General features: G+C 39.7%; 1 protein-coding gene across 2 annotated transcripts; it reads left to right on the forward strand.

The window, feature by feature from the left end:
- Positions 1–724: 724 nt before the first annotated feature.
- On the forward strand, positions 725–16,746 carry LOC131186651 (NADH-cytochrome b5 reductase 2-like). 2 transcript variants are annotated; one of them, XM_058160474.1, is made up of 9 exons: positions 728–996; positions 3,907–4,053; positions 5,911–5,983; positions 8,925–9,031; positions 10,485–10,614; positions 11,840–11,923; positions 12,873–12,958; positions 14,018–14,117; positions 15,235–16,179. In XM_058160474.1, exons 1-9 carry the CDS (start codon positions 979–981, stop codon positions 15,405–15,407), a joined length of 918 nt encoding a protein of 305 aa, XP_058016457.1. In that variant the 5' UTR covers positions 728–978; the 3' UTR covers positions 15,408–16,179. The 2 variants fall into 2 exon arrangements, with proteins under 2 accessions (XP_058016465.1, XP_058016457.1); XM_058160482.1 differs by lacking the exon at positions 3,907–4,053 and having other exon boundaries at positions 725–996; positions 15,235–16,746.
- The last annotated feature ends 780 nt before the right edge of the window (positions 16,747–17,526 follow it).

Here is a 17,526-nt window from a genome sequence, read left to right on the forward strand (position 1 = left end):
GCCTCCAGGTATTTGAGTTCAGCGGCTCTTCTGTCTAATTAAGAGAGTACAGGTAGTCCTCAATTTACAACAGTTCATTTAGAGACTGTTCAAAGTTACAACGGCCCTAGAAAAAAATGATTTTTGACCATTTTTCATACTTACGTCCTTTTGTAGCATCCCCATGATCATGTGATCAAAATTCAGATGTTTTACAACCGACTCATACTTATGACCGTTGCTGTGTCCGACGGTCATGTGATCCCCTTTTGCAACCTTTTTGACAAAGCAAAATCAATGGGGAAAGCCGGATTCACTTAACAACCATTTTACTAACTTATCAACTGTGGCGATTCACTTAACAACTGCGGCAAGAAAGGTTGTAAAACGGGGGGCCAAGCTAACAATGTCTCACTTAACAACAGAAATGTTGGGGTCCGTTATGGTCGTAAGGCAAGGACTTACCTGTATAAAGCAAACCATGGGCGGGTGTCGCAATCCCGCCTGGTTGTTGCTTTATACAACACCTTTTCTTTGTGGCTCGGAGAGTCTTCTCCGATCAATCTCACTGCAAATATAATTCTTCATCCTATTAAGGCACTGAATAATAAAGTGGAAAGTCTACCAATAATAACCCAATAGTTATCCAAAAACCAAGTGGGGAAAAACCCTAAGGGACTCCCTGTCCCACGCCCGGTGGCCTTCAGGGGCCACTCCCACCTGCAGCCACCCAGTGGGTGTCCACCTTTGGGTATCCCACGCCCCCCACCCCGCCTTCGCAGAGCAGGTGGGCGTCCTGGAGAAAGCCACGGACAGGGCGGCTGTCGCAATCGCGGGACTCGAGCCAACGCAGAGGCGCCCTTTGTCCTTCGGAGCAGGCGAAGCTGCGAGACGCGTGAGGCCGTGGGAAGGCGCGGCGAGCTCTCCAGAACCGGGCCGTGGGGCGAGAGGAACCTGCGCAGCTCCTTCGGCTTGTTTGACCCTCCGTTCTTGCCTGCCATGGAGTCGATCGGCTGGGTAAGCAAAAAACGAAGCCGCTGTGTGGCTGGCGAGAGAGAGAAAGCTCCTGGGCGATCCCGCTTCCCTCCCGGTTCTTCCGTCGAGCAGAGCGCTCCCCTTTCATTCACCGGGCGCCCCCGCCCGCACCCGGAGCAAGACGAGTTGGGGAGGCGGGTTATGGCAGCTTTTGGCAAAGGAAGCTTAAGGGTGTCTAGGGAATTCGCAGCCAGCTGAGGAATACAGTACAGTAAATCTTTTTTCGGTCCCAGCAAAGTATGTAAGGAGTGACCAGTGTAGACTTTGTATATTATCTATCTATCTATCTATCTATCTATCTATCTATCTATCTATCTATCTATCTATCTATCTATCTATCTATCTATCTATCTATCTATCATCTATCTATCTGTTATCTAACTATCTGTCTGTCTGCCTGCCTGCCTGCCTACTGGTATCATCTATCTATCTATCTATCTATCTATCTATCTATCTATCTATCTATCTATCTATCTATCTATCTATCTATCTATCTATCTATCTATCTATCTATCTATCTATCTATCTATCTATCTATCCATCCATCCATCCATCCATCCATCCATCCATCCATCTATCTATCTACATCTACATGCGCGCACACACACACACACACACACACACAAATATATCTCCGTGTAACTTGCCGTTTATTATCATCCAGCAGGCTTTTCTTTTCAGATACCTGAAGAAACGCCACAGCGAAGAGTTCCTGTTCAAATAAGACACTAGAAATACAGTAATGGATTTATTAACAATCCCAGGAAGGCAGATTCTGCAGGATCCACTCTGGGTGGGTCGGGAGGGCCAGAGGTTGTCTTCCGAGCTTTTGGGAACCTCTGGTCCTGGTGACTGACCCAGACTGGATCCTGCCACATTATCCCAGGACAGCTATATTCGCCTTAGATTGTAAAAAGGCAGGTTCTGGCTACTTTTTTGGAGAAGTTTCCTGACAAATGCGGTGTCACAGCATCAGAGGGCTTCTCTGTCTCCTCATTGGCTAAGACAGCCCGGATATTTTAAATGTGGATTGGAACAACAGACATAGGTTTTGACTTTAAGGCCTAACCAAATAAATTATATATTTCAAGGTGAGTGGGGAGAGATACGGTTAACACTTCCATTTGTTGTAATTTATTCCTTTATATATCTTTGGATGATCTGAAGTAATACTGCAGATTTATTATTTTTTCCAGCTTGGACACAAACATAAAAAGTTGGCACATAAAGTGAAAAAAAGTACAACCCTCTGCTCCACCTCTGCAAAGCTGTATCCTGAACTAACCTGTTTTATCGTAGTTGTGCAAATTGGCATTAAGACAAGTTTCACATTTCTTAGGTGGAAAAATGATAAATGGGGGTTCGAAAAATGCTTTTTCATTTATCCAGAGTCACATATACAGGTAGTCCTCCCTCTATATGTGACTCTGGATAAATGAAAAAGCATTTTTCTTATGACCACAATTGAGCCCAGAATTTATGTTGTTAAGTGAGAAATGTGTTAAGGGAATTTTGCCCCATTTTTACGACTTTTCTTGCCGCATCTGTTAAGTCAGGGGTCTGCAAACTTGGCTCTTTTAAGACTTGTGGAATTCAACTCCCAGAGTCTCTCAGCCAGCAAAGCTGGCTGAGGAACTCTGGAAGTTGAATTCCACAAGTCTTAAAAGAGCCAAGTTTGCAGACCTCCTGTGTTAAGTGAATCACTGCAGTTGCTAAATTAGTTATCCGGTTGTTAAGTGAACCTGGCTTGTGGTGATTACATGACCTTGGGACACAGCAACGGTCATAAATGTAAGCCAGTTGTCCAGCATCCGAATCTAAATCGTGTGACCATGCTACAACGATGCTACAATGGGCATAAGTGTGAAAAACTGCCATAAGTCACTTTTTTTCAGTGCCATTGTAACTTCGAATGGTCACTAAACGAACTGTAGTAAGTCAGGGCCTAGCTGTGGTTAACTTATTCTCCCCTTGCCTTTGATAAACTGAAAGGTGAAATCTTCCTCAGTCATAAAACAGAATGTATGACTTTTAGTCAAGTTGCTCCTTCTCTGGCTCCTTAAGTCTTTTTGGGGGCACATTTGGGATTTTGAGAATAAGTCATCCAACATCCATGTGTCAGATGAACAAAAGTCTGGTCAGCAGCCTGACACTAGTTCATTTTCTAAGAAGGATTCTGGGTGCATTCAGGCATCATGGAAATTCAGGTAGTCCTCGACTTTACAAACGGTTCATTTAGTAGCCGTTCAAAGTTACAAGAGTGCTGAAAAGTGACTTATGACTGTTTTTCACACAGCATCCCCACGGTCACATGATCAAAATTCAGACTGGTTCTTAGGTATGGTTGCAATGTCCTAGGATCGTGTGATCAACTTTTGCGACCGTCTGACAAGCAAGGTCAAGGGGGGGAAAGCCAGATTCACTTAACAACCGGGTTACTAATTTAACAACTGCAGCGATTCCCTTAACAGATGCGGCAAGAATGGTTTTAAAATAGGGGGAAATTCACTTAACAAATGTTTCACTTAGCAACATCAGTTTGGGGCTTAATTGTGGTCGTAACTCGAGGACTACCTGAACTGCTTCTTCTTGAAACTGCTACTTTGCTTTACAGCAGAATAGCTTCCCATTTGTTTGTTTATTTCTAAAAAATAAACAAATCTTTAAAAGGTGACAATGGTTAGGGAAATCTGCAGGTGAGAAATTCTGGATTATAACATTGTCTCTGGATGCCACATAGAGGATGGAGGTCTCAATAGATTTAGAGCTGATGAATTCCATGATAAGCTGATTGAGAAGGACTTCACCTTTACAGTGGAGACTGAAGGCTGTAACACATAAAACTAAGTTTTCATTCTCCTTGCGTACCTGTGCTCTTTTTTCATCTTTCAGGATGTTTCCGTTTTGATTGCCGTGGCTGCAATTGTACCATCGATGCTATTTTTGCTTTATAAAATAATTGGATCTCAGAGGAAGAAAGATCCATTGACTTTGCAGGATCCAAATATCAAATATCCACTGTCTTTGATAGAGAAAGAGGTGAGCTGTCAGTTCTGTTTTTGGCTTGACTGTATGAAAATGCCATATAAAACACTTTGACAGCAATGTGCCAGGTTGGATATTTGTATTTTAAATGAGAGATTGCAGGGCTTGGACTTGAGCCTTTGGCATAGAAAGCATGTGCATTCATACAAAACTGTGTCTCTTCAGAAACATTAAGATTTGAGCGTGTGATGTTGGCCTACATCTATTTCCCCATATTTTGAAAGCCATAAATGTGCCAAGTTATTTGGTAATTCTGCCCTTGGGATATTGCATAATGTTCAGTAACAGCAGCTCTGATATACTGAAGCAGCAACAGAGTAGATACCACTTGAAATTCTAATTTGGTCCACCATGTACAAGATTTTTCCCAACCCATAACTGGCTACATTGTGTATTCAGTTCTGTGGGATCTAATAGAGGCATAAAAAGAAAGAGAAAGGATTATTCCAAGGAATTAAAACTTAAATGATTATGGGAGGGGAGCACATTGCATAAAGTATGCTACTTGGTGGGTCACATTCATGCCCCTGGAAAGGCCAGAAATATTAAAACTGAATCGAAACTGAACATTTTATATGGAATATATTAGGTGACATTATTCGGTGTACTCAGCTTCATATTCCTGGTGTGGCAACCAGCCATGTTTCTCGTTGACTGGTGACCACATCATCCAAACTGGGATGCTTTGAGAGAGATGGGGGTGGGTACCAAAAAATAAAAGACACGTGTTAAAATTACATAAACTTTTTGAATGTCATTATTTTTCCTGTGTTTCCCGCTCACCTCACTGCCTATCCCTGCAGCACCTCTGGCAGTTCCAGCTGTGGTTCTTAACTGATGGGCAAAGTAGCTGATTCAGGAAGAGTAGAATGAGAAGGCACACAAGTCGACGTATTGGGGGAAATGCAAAGGCAGTGCCAGGCACCCTTCCTCCATATTACCTCCTTTATGAGGCTCCAGACTGCTGCTGCTGTCTTCTTCCCTGCTGCGCAGCTTGTGTGGCTCAGACTTCACTTTTACCTCCACAATGCCAGCTTATGCGGCATCAGTTTTTCTCTCACAGGGTTGCAGTGTTAGCTGCCTCTGTGGGGGAGAAGTGAAGTGCTATTCATTATGGGAGAGGTGCCAGCAATGCCGGGAAGAAAACTGTGGGGAAAGGGTGCCTGGAGCTTGAAAATCTAGGACCCCTGCTGCCAGGCATGGCTAGTTGCACAGAGTGGGATAGGAGGAGAAGCTGAGGCAGTAGTGCCACATGGATGAGTTGTTACAGGCCATACCAAAAAACTCCCAATGGGACAGATATAACCACAAGGTGAATGTTTGAGATCTCCAAATGAACCAATGCCCAAAAGATCTCGCATGTTCTCTGCCTTGCTGTGGTTAGGTCACTTTTGGTATCCTCAGTTCCCCCTTATCCTTTATGGCAGTGGTGAAATTCAAATTTTTTTTACTACCAGTTCTGTGGGCATGGCTTGGTGGGCGTGGCTTGGTAGGAGTGGCAGGGGAAGGATACTGCAAAATCTCCATTCCCACCCCACTCCAGGGGAAGGATATTGCAAAATCTTCATTCTCACCCCGCTCCTGGGGAAAGGATATTGCAAAATCTCGATTCCCACCCCACTCTGGGACCAACCAGAGGTGGTATTTGCCAGTTCTCCGAACTACTCAAAATTTCCGCTACCGGTTCTCTAGAACCTGCTAGAACCTGATGGATTTCACCCCTGCTTTATGGTGTCCCTTTTCTTTCTCAGTTGTATATTTTAGCACATGGACTGTCAAGATGAAAAAATCTTAAATCATTTTTGTGATGCTTTATTGCTCAATGTTTTTTAACTAATTGCTTTTCCCCAGAATATCAGCCATGATACCAGGAGATTCAGATTTGCGCTACCATCGCCAAAACATATATTGGGCTTGCCTATAGGTAAGCATGGCTTTATTCTTCATCAGTTCCTGGTTCAGAGTCCTTGTGTTCGTGCCCTCCCCCCCAGAAAAAATCTCCGAAAAACCCTTCTAGTGAAACTTGTTTGATACTGAAACTGCTTTTTCTAGTGCTATACAAAATCTTTTATTAGGTGTCTCCTTGAAACTTTAAGTGATTTTAATGTCAAGAGAATAATTATTAGAATAAATGCTATAATATGTAATTATTCATCATATAATATGTATAGGGACCCGGTGGCTTAGTGCGTAAGACGCTGAGCTTGTCGATTGAAAGGTCGGCAGTTCAGCGGTTTGAATCCCTAGTGCCGCATAATGGGGTGTGCTCCCATTACTTCTGTCAGCTTCTGCCAACCTAGCAGTTCGAAAGCATGTAAAAAATGCAAGTAGAAAAATAGGGATCACCTTTGGTGGGAAGGTAACAGCATTCCGTGCGCCTTTGGCGTTGAGTCATGCCGGCCACATGACCACGGAGATGTCTTCTGACAGCGCTGGCTCTTCGGCTTTGAAACGGAGATGAGCACCGCCCCCTAGAGTCGGGAACGACTAGCACATGCAAGGGGAAACTTTACCTTTATAATATGTAAGGAGGTATAACAATCTGCTTTTCAACAGCACTGGTCACCATTATAGGCTAAGCTAGTAGTAGAACAAATTAATAACGTTCAGTTGAGGCAAAGGACTGAAAATCAATTCATAAATTAATAAATAAATTAATTAATAAACAATATCTTATGAAGTCAGTTTATATCAAACTGAGTAGCAAAGTGGCTCCCTGTGTATCTCTCTGCATTGTTGGGTCAGTTTAGGGTACCTGGTTAAATGAGTAGAATGAAGATGGTGATCGTGTTCAGATGAACAGTCCTTTCTCATGGTGAACCAATCCACTTACTGTTTCATTCAAAACTCCCTTCGCCCGATGGTGAAGGTCTAACACATGCTTGGGCTGGGATTCAGTCACATTGTAGGGGAAGCCTGTAGCGATTCTCAGTCATCCAGGGCATGGTTGTCCCAAAGATGCTTTTTCAGAAGGCAACTGGACTTTTTTTCTTTTGAAGACGTTTCACTTCTCATCCAAGAAGCTTCTTCAGCTCTGACTTCAGCTCTTATTTCCCACCATCCAGTCAGGGCTGAAGAAGCTTCTTGAATGAGAAGCGAAACGTCTTCAAAAGGAAAAAGTCCAGTTGCCTTCTGAAAAAGGGACATTGTAGGGGAAGCAGTCAAATTGCAGCCGTGGGCAAACTTTCCTGGATAAATCCAATGGACAAGAGCTGGCTTTATGTTTAACTAATTGTGTTGCAGAATAGCTTATCTGGCAATTCTGGGAAATATGGCTGAAAACCATCCAGGTTTGTTTTCCTATGGTTCTGCTACCTACATTCAGTATCTTGCCCTGTCTTTCTTACAGGAAAATATAGGGTGGCCAGATTTCTGTCCATTGTCTGATCGATAATTTGCTTAACTAAAGTTTCACAATCTGACTTGCCTTATTAGTAAGTTCTTTTATTGTAGGTGTTTATATGCTGTCCTTCAATATGTCATAATGGGGACTGCAAAATAAAATCAGAAAGTAAAGAAGAACAGATGCAATAGAAGTGAAACTACAGCAGAAAGGTGGCATATATTTAAAACTCCTCTCTCACTGAAAGTCAGGGAGAGTAAAAGATTTCGGCTTTGAAGTAAGGAGTCAGCCATAGTTTTCCAGGCCAGGCGTGACTCATGGATGATGAAGATATAGATGACAAGGACTTATTCATGCTCATTTCATTGACTGTATCTGACTTCAAGGATAAAAGCTGGAATATTGAGCCAGAAACAGGTTAGGAACCTAGGCAGATGTTTTAGCATAAAATATAGGTCTCCGAGGAAGAAAAAAACCTAGTACTGTATTGCTTTTAGCCTTCTTGCAGTAGTAGGCTTTCTAACATCATCAAGGTATTTAGGATGGCAAACCAAAATATAAAGGATGGGGATGTCCTTTTGTTTTCCTTGGTCCAGTCTAGAAGGACTTCAGGGCACAGACTCATGATTAACTTTTGGAAAAGACAGAAAGAGCTCAAAATAGGTCTAGGTTTAACTGCTTGATTGTAGTTGCACCTGCATTTTATTTCAGCAGGCATGTTATGTGATGCGATCTTTTAACATAACCTGTATCTGCCAAATTAATGTCTTAGAACAGGGTTTCTCCAACCTTGGTCCCTTTAAGACTTGTGGATTTCAACTCCCAGAGTGGACTTGTGGGAGTTGAAGTCCACAAGTCTTAAAGGGACCAAGGTTGGAGACCCCTGTCTTAGAACACGGGTGTCAAACTCGCAGCGTCACGTGGCCATCATGTGATTTTTTGCGATGTTTTCCCCATTCGCAGAGCTGGGGTGGGCGTGGCCTGCGTGTGATGCATCTGGCCCGCAGGCCGCCAGTGTGACACCCGTTTTAGAAAAAGAGGTTGAGTTAGGGGAGAGAAGAATTAATCCCTTATCAATGTGTTAATCTCACTGTAGTTTTAATACCATTTACATTGCCATAGTTAATTAACACATGCTTATAACTGCAGTCATGCAGTTAATGTCATGTTTTGTTTGGTGGCCTTCTCCTTTTTCAAAAGCTTTAATGGTGACACTCCATAGCTCTGCAAGATCTTCAGTTCATGGGGATTTGTATATTTCTAAATATTATTTTCTTATCAGCTAGTGGCAACTGATTTCTCCCCCACTCACCTAACATTTTCATGCTTATCTTTGCAACTATAGAAGGTTCCCCATTCTTAATTAAATGTATAATTGACATTTCTCTCGGGGAATGAGAATTGTTCTCCCAACCAATTTTGCAGATGTTATCCAGTTTGGAAAAGTATCCCACATCATTTGCTTTCTTCTTTAATGCCATAATAAAAAATTTGGAATGGAACCATAATTATTTTTCTCCAGGCCAACATGTATACCTCTCTGCCAAAGTCGGTGGTAACCTTGTGATTCGGGCTTATACTCCAGTTTCTAGTGATGAAGTGAAAGGATATGTTGATTTAGTAATAAAGGTAGGTTTAAACTGTTTTGACCAAGTAACTTAGTCTTAGTTTTGGTTGCTATGTTTCTCAAATGAATTGTTCCCTAATGCTCCAGTTATAAAATAAATCAAATTAAAAACGAAAAATGCATCACATTTTATATCCAGAAATTATCTTTGAAGATATGGTTGGAATAGTGTGCACAGTTGTTTTAGAGATAAACCACTGAGACTGAGAAGGACAATGAGTAAATGAAGAAAAATCTATTTCTCTATAGCTTATTTCCACTTATGGCTTTATGACTATAACTTTGTTGCTGGCAATCCTTATGATTTATATTGATATATTGACCATCAATTGTGTTGTAAATGTTGTACCTTGATGAACGTATCTTTTCTTTTATGTACACTGAGAGCATATGCACCAAGACAAATTCCTTGTGTGTCCAATCACACTTGGCCAATAAAATAAAATTCTATTCTATTCTTAATTTTGTTAATTTTCTCAGCTAAAGCAATGTAAAATAGGTGCTGGAATTCTCAAAAATCTGGGGAGTTCTGATTGGAATCTCTTGTCTGGGGTAAAAAGTAAAAAGAGATACTGGATCTTGACAGACTAGGGTATAATTTGACAGAAATTGAATTAATTTTTTTTAAAGTATTTTATATCTAATTTGAGATTAAGGCCCAGAGTGAATAGTTCTTCTTGACCATATTCTGTTTGTCCTGCCTGTAGGAATGAAGGAAAAATATCACCCAGTCCCAGAGCTTAGTAAGCAATGTTTTTAAAATTACTCTGAAGTAATTTTGATCATGTTTGGGGGTTATTCATTTTTATTTACCATATTAATGTTGCTACCTTGAGGCACATATTCTCTGAGATCTCACAAAACAAATCTAGCATTAAAAGCCACTGCAGTATAAAACAGCTATACTTAAGATCAGTTGTAAACAACAATGCTTAGCCTAGAGTACGTGCACTTCAAAATATAAGTTAAAAAGTGCTTTTCCTGCTGTGAAAAGATCATTAATATGCCTTCAGGTGAATTTCTCTGAGAAAAGGCCTTCTCCTTAGAGCTTTTCCCTATTTTGCTCTATGTAGTGAGGACGCTCACAGAGAAGGATTTCTAAAGACCCAGCTTATAGTTTGGCTGGGAGAAGTCTATAGAGAAAGCCACTTGCTCCCAATTTTGGGGTCTAAACATAAATAGGGCCTACAAATAGCGGGTAAAATACATAATTGGCCAAAAATAACATAGGTTAATATTCTTGTAACCTTACTGAGGATAAAATTATTTGCCCTCAGCACTGCAGTAGATTTGTTTTCTAGAGCGTAAACAGGAGAAATGTGGCTTTTTCCGGTTTCTAATTCATGATTTATGTAACGGTACAAAAGATAATTATCTTTTCCAATGCAGACCTCGGTCACCTACTGTAAATGTAAAACATTGTAATGATTGCATGTGTCTATGTATTCTTTCTAGGTTTACCACAGAAACGTTCATCCCAAATTTCCTGAAGGTGGGAAGATGTCCCAGTACTTAGATGCCATGAAGACTGGTGACACCATCAATTTCAGAGGACCTAATGGGCTTCTGGTGTACAAAGGATCCGGTACTATTTCATTGTCAAGTCCCAAGAAGTTTTTAATTATGAATAGGGGTGATCAAATGCTTTTAAATAAATAAAAGCAGTAGGCAGATGAGAGATATTTATTTTTTATTTTATTTATCAAACTTTGAAACTACCCATCTCCCTACAGAGAGACTCTGGGTGGATAATATAGCATGCCACAAGTTGAAGGATAATGCAATCGATGTTAATTTGTTTGTGTGTGCTTCATAGCCATTTGAGCTACAATAATCCCCAGGGGAATTTGGAATGTTTTTTGTATGTTTTATAGATAGCATCTCCACCTTTAGCATACTATCTCCCCTCCTGCCTCCAGTTGTTAATGAATATCACATTATTCATGTGGTTGAATGTGATTCATTGAATAGGGCATTCAACAAATAACACATTATGTATCAACAAATACCACATCCTATCTATTGTTTTTACAATAACTCCAAGTGGCAAACATATCCAACACATCTTCCTCAACAATGACCCTGTGAGGTGGGCTGGGCTGAGGCAAAATGACTAGCCCAGTCACCCAGCTATCTTTTGTGGCTAAAGCAGGACTTGAACGCATGGTTTCTTGCTTTCTAGCCTGGTGCCTTAACTATAATTAGACCAAACTGCTTCTCTTATTTATAATAAACAGAATTTCCTTTCTATTACACAAAACATAGTTTGGTAATAACTCCTGGAAATCTCTAGTCCAACTATCAGATCTGATCTGCAGAAATGTAACCAACCATTAGATGGTAGCAAATACTTACAGAATACTAGGAAATAGTTACAGAACATTATAACTCTATTATAATGGTAGCAAATGCTTATAGATCATTATAACTGTGTGCCACCATCTAAAGGAAGTTCATATTGCAGCTCAGATTTAGTAGCATTGTTTCAAAGGTCACAAGAAAAGCTTCCAGGAGCTGTAAAACTGCTCTGGAGACTCAGATTGTACACTTGTGAATTAATATTTAGTTTTGTATGAGCTCAGGCAACTGTGGCTTATTTAGCGAGCTGGTTCCAAATATATACTTAGATTAAGTCTGCTTATGAGAGGGAAGGCCTTTAGAATTATACAGGTTTTCACTCTTAGAAATGGATATAATATTGCAGATTTAATATACAGTAGTGTAGTGTAATAAACAGTAGTGTACAGCTGTAATTCAGAGTTTTGCAGTGCTTCAGTTTTGTTGGAATTGACGCTTGTAATTTTACACAGGTAAATTTGCTATCAAATTGGATAAAAAGTCTGAAGCAAAGATAAAGTTTGTTAAGCACCTTGGGATGATTGCTGGGGGAACAGGTAGGTATTCCTTATTTCTGGAGTAAGGGGTTTTGGATATTTTTTTTTAAAAAAGCTATATACTTCTGGATTATAATGTATGATCTAAAAAAGGGATCTCCAACCTTGGCAACTTTAAGCCTGGCAGACTTCAACTTCCAGAATTCCCCAGCCAGCAAAGCTGGGAGTTGAAGTCCACCAGGCTTAAAGTTGCCAAGGTTGGGGACATCTGGTCTAAAAGGAATCTTGGCTAAGTAATACTTATTACTCTCTCTTCTATTAGAAAAGAGTAAGTGCAGAAGACTTGACCAAGACTTAGCATGGAACAGAAGATATATCATATCTGATGCACAACTTAATTTACTTCTAAAAATGTTTGAGTATTTCACCTTGACTAGAATATTGCTTAATAATCTATCTCTGTACCCAGTTTGACGTGCTGATTATGACATGAAATCCTAGTCAATTTGACACTTTGGCTATTGAAAAGTCACATTTTTTAAAATTATGAGCCTATTCTTTGAGATCTTTAAGGTTACTTTTCTTTTCTACTAATCCTCTTTTATAGTTAAACATAATTTAATATGCTGCCACTAGCCATGAACCTGTGGCTCAGAAGCTGAATGTAAAATTAAATAGTGTGAGACTAAAATCATTTAATATAAAAGAAAAAATACTTTCTCTTAGAGAAAGTATTAAATAATATTCTTCAATCTCGGGAATGACTGTTTTATCATTTCTCTTTCTCTCTTTACCTATCTTAGAAAATTTGGAGAATTATACTACCTTCACTGAGTATTAAAAAAAAAGCACACATTTGTTCTATTTTGTATGCCTTTCATGTTCACACAAATGCTCACTTAGTTTTATAGTTGACAAGGATGGAGGTAATAACAAAATGTTATGGTTCTACTTCTGGGTTATGGGAAAAAATATTACTTCATTCTGAACCTTGACTTTGATTTGATAGGAATTACTCCAATGCTTCAGCTGATCCGCCATATCACGAAGGACCCTACCGATAAAACAAAATGTTATCTCCTTTTTGCTAATCAGGTTGGTTGACTTATGTTTACTTGCATTTCCTTTTTTGTGAAATAATTATAAAAGCAGCTAGGCCACCAGCAGTTACTTATACATGTACACCATCTTCCCAACTACGTTTGTTCATAGCTCTTCTTTTGGTGAAAATTAAACATTTTTTTCTGGTTCCCATGGAAAGCGGGAGGCTATTGATTGCAAACAGAGGTGGGTGGGAGGATGGTAAGGTAGCCAGAAAGAATTATAGTTTGAGTAGCCTCCTTACCTTCTTATATGCCTCCAATGTAAAATGAATATATGCTAAGTCAAGTGCCTGCCCCAGGTGTTCATTGGAAAGGGATTATGCTTAGCACATTATTATTAAGCCCAAGCATATTTAATTAATAGAACCAGCATAAGATGTTGTGCCAGATGTTTTAGGAAATTTTTGGTGGTATTGGTAGTTTTCTGATTTCACAGAATTGCTAACATTGCTCAGTGGCTAAGACACTGAGCTTGTCGATCGAAAGGTCAGCAGTTCAGCGGTTCAAATCCCTAGTGCCGCACAACGGGGTGAGCTCCCGGTTCTTGTCCCAGCTTCTGCCAACCTAGCAGTTCGAAAGCACGTAAAAAATGCAAGTAGAAAAATAGGTACCACCAAAGGTGCACGGAACCCTGTTACCTTTGGTGGGAAGGTAACAGGGTTCCGTGCACCTTTGGTGTTCAGTCATGCCAGCCACATGACCACAGAGATGTCTTCGGACAGTGCTGGCTCTTCGGCTTTGAAACGGAGATGAGCATTGTCCTCTAGAGTCGGGAATGACTAGCACATATGTGCAACAGGAACCTTTACCTTTAATTCTACACATTGCCCACAACATAAGCAACTCTACCTGAGAGTAACTCACTTCTAGGAAAGGTTGATTAGACTGCAGTATTGAGGATTAAGCCTTCCAAGGCAAAGGGAATTGATGAATACAGGAAAGCTAGAAAACAATATATAAAATAAGAATCAAAAGGTAAGCTAATGCTAACAATGGGCTGTGTCAACCTGCACGTTCAACTCTGAATGGCTATTTAACTTTTGGTTGGCAGACGGAACAGGATATATTACTGAGACCAGAGCTGGAAGATGTAGCTACAAACCACTCAGACCAATTTAAATTGTGGTATACTTTGGACAAACCGCCTCAGGGTAAGTTGATGTTGCTCAAAGGCTAAATGAACTCTTCTGTATACAACCAATTTTAAGATAACATGTATATCTCTATTGCAATCATGTGAGACATTTGTCTTGATATGATGTACCACTTTTACCAAACTATTTTTTTCACACATTGCCTTTCCTGACTGATATTATTACCATTATTCCAAGCACCTTTCCATTGTGATAACAGATATTAAGTCTTTATAGAAAATGACTTGAGAAGTATAGTTACTGTGCTGTATTTCTAAGTAATAGATTCACCTATCAGTTAATGATACATGTTTTATAACATGGTAAGGTAAAGAGTAGCATGAAAATTTATAATGCAATCTTTCCAACAGTAATTAAGCAATTATGTTTGTACAAGTTAGTAATAAATGTATTAGATTTTTACCCCACTTTTATTACTTTATTATGTAACTGAAGGTGGTGAATATACATAATATTCACCAGCTCCTCCTCCTATTTTCCCCACAAAAACCACCACCCTGTGAGGCAGGTTGAGCTGAGAGAGTAACTGGCCCAAAGTCACCCAACTGGCATCATGCCTAAGGATTAGAACTTGAAAACTCCTGGTTTCTAGCCTGGAGTCTTAACCATTGGACTAAACTGATCATGGTTAAGATTATGATTCTATCTTTGAAAGTATACTAATGTTGCTATGAAGCAGAGGTGTACAGTCATGGTCACATATGTTTCCAGGATATCTCCAAACATTGCTGCCAAATTATCAATATGGTCTGAGGCATGGGTGGGTTCTACTTACCTTTACTACCGGTTTGCAACAGGAGTGCGCTTACTCGCTCGCACTTCTGCGCATGCGTAGATTGTCCATTATGACATATGGGTGGGTGGGTGGAGCCTCCCACCGCTTTTACTACCGGTTCGCAAGAACTGGACAAAACCACGTGCAACCCCCCACTGGTCTGAGGAAATTATTAAATATAAAGAGAATAATCATATACTGTGAAATATAACATTCAAATTAAATGAAACCAAGCTTAGTTTTCTTTGAAATGGAGGAACCACGAGAACACCATGAATGCGTGCAGTACTACCTTCTGTTAGACATTGTCATGAAGCTTCTCTTTCATTTTTGTTGCAGGATGGAAGTATAGTTCTGGCTTTGTTACTGCAGACATGATAAAGGACCATCTTCCTCCCCACTCTGGAGACACTTTGATTCTTATGTGTGGGCCTCCACCTATGATTCAATTTGCCTGTCAGCCCAATCTTGAGCTTCTGGGATATGCAAAAGAGAGCACATTTGCTTACTGAACTTGAAGTTAATTCGTTTAGCAAATGTCACAGGTACTATGGTTATGCAAAACATTTGAAGGAGCACGTTACAAAGTGGTTGATGTAAGCAAAGTGTTCCTCCTTGAAGGATTAAAACAACCGTGATCTCTAAGAGCTACCTTAAATTTTCCCCGAATGTGTGCATGTAGCTTGTGCAAAACTGCTTTGATTGGCCAGCAATCCCAAAGAAAGTGTTGTCTGTGTAAGAATATTGTGATGGGATGCACACCTAGATGAGCAGTGGGAGAGACTTGGGGTAACAAGAGTTTTTCTTGTTACCACAAGTCTAGACTAAGAGCCTGCACAGCCCCAAGCTGGGTGTGAGAGGCAGGAAGGGATTTAGGGAAGTCAGTCTACAATCTCTCAGGATGTACTGTATTTAGTACGTTAGATTATAATTTTAGTCTGGCAAGATTTTGTCTATTAACTGTAAGCAAATAAACGAATGATTGGATGCTGCTAATATCATCTCTAAGTTTGGGCCTGACAAATACACATTCCCGAGAGGAAAGACTTTAGAAGACCTGTGCCGATCTTTCAAAAGAGGACACTTTTCTCACACTAATGTACTTGGCAAAGTACTCCTTTCTAATGCCTTGCCAAGTCTTAATAAAGTTTTATGAAGCTTTTTTGTTTCACTTAAATAAAATGTTGATACATTTTGTGGACTTTGAATTTCCATATGAGTTACTTATGGCGATTTTTATTAGCATATAAAAAATGAACTGCTTTTGAAACAAAGCTGGTTAGGAATTAGTTGCAGTGGACCGAGGTAAGGAGCCTGTGGCTTCCTGTCACTTCTGTAGGTCATGTTTTGGAGCCATTGGAGCTTCTTCTATCCACGGTTCCTGAAGCTGACTTCAGTTTTTCATCAACATGAAATAAGAAATGTAAAAACTATGACATATAGTTTTAAAAACATAAAATTAAGATTTACTTCAAGTATGACAAAAAAAAATCCAATCAAGGTTTCACTGGGTTTAAATAACTAATTTAAATCCAGATTTCCTCCCCAAATGTTGATTCCAGCTGAACTTTATGAAGCCATCAGCACACCAAGACATTCCTAGAGAGAGAATATGCTCATCTTCCTTAGTCGGACAAAATCCTATTGATGAAATTCTTTTATTGGGCACTGTCTCACGGATGAGAAGCGGGGATGCATTTAGCTTGATGTTTCTTATAGGAACGAATGGTGGTCATGTAAAAGGAGTCATATAACCTTCCATCTATGTTGGCTGGAACCAAAATGTTTGCCTTCTGAATCATGCAGGTGCTTGCATGTGTAATATTTAGAACAACCATGCAACTATAGCACAATTTCCAATCATAAACTTCACACCAAGCTACTTGTGGGAAACGTCCTTCATACAAACCAACTTAATAGCTGTAAATACAACTAAGATTGACATCAAGATTTAAATCAATGATTTAGGTGACTTGGAATGACTTGGAACATAACATTTTCCACATAAAACTTTAATAATATTTAGATAATAATGAGGACAAGCAAAGAAATTATAAATATTTGAAAACTATTCTCATGCAGAACCTTATTACCTCATTTGGATTCAAAATACTCATTCCGCAGGAGAGAAATCAACATTCTGCCATTACTGATAAAAAGATCCTGTGGTTCTATATATTTTACCTTGTAGACCAAATATGCTTCAACTCCTTGTAACACCCATATACAGGCTTTAATGCAATTATTTTTGTAAAAAAATTGTACAATAAAGCTTGTCATTAGAACATGCAATATTTTAGATCCAGAATTATACCTTTACATCAAATAAAAATATGTTCAAAACGACCGCAGGTCTGAAAGAAACAACTTCTGGATGAATATTGAGCCACATCTGCAAGTTACCATTGATTATAATATCCAAAGCCCTGTTATTTAACTGAAAACTGGGCTGGTGCCACAGTATAAATTTGTTTATATCTTCGGGTTAATACTTCTGCAGAATAAGGCTGTGCTTATATTAGCAACAACTTATATTGGGAATGTACTTGGCAAACAAGGAATTTTATCACCAGTAGGTGGCAAACTTGTATAAAGACAGATGAACAAGGTTGCATTAGAATTGTTACAAGC

The sequence above is a fragment of the Ahaetulla prasina genome, chromosome 1, assembly GCF_028640845.1.
Source record: "Ahaetulla prasina isolate Xishuangbanna chromosome 1, ASM2864084v1, whole genome shotgun sequence".
Taxonomy (NCBI): domain Eukaryota; kingdom Metazoa; phylum Chordata; class Lepidosauria; order Squamata; family Colubridae; genus Ahaetulla; species Ahaetulla prasina.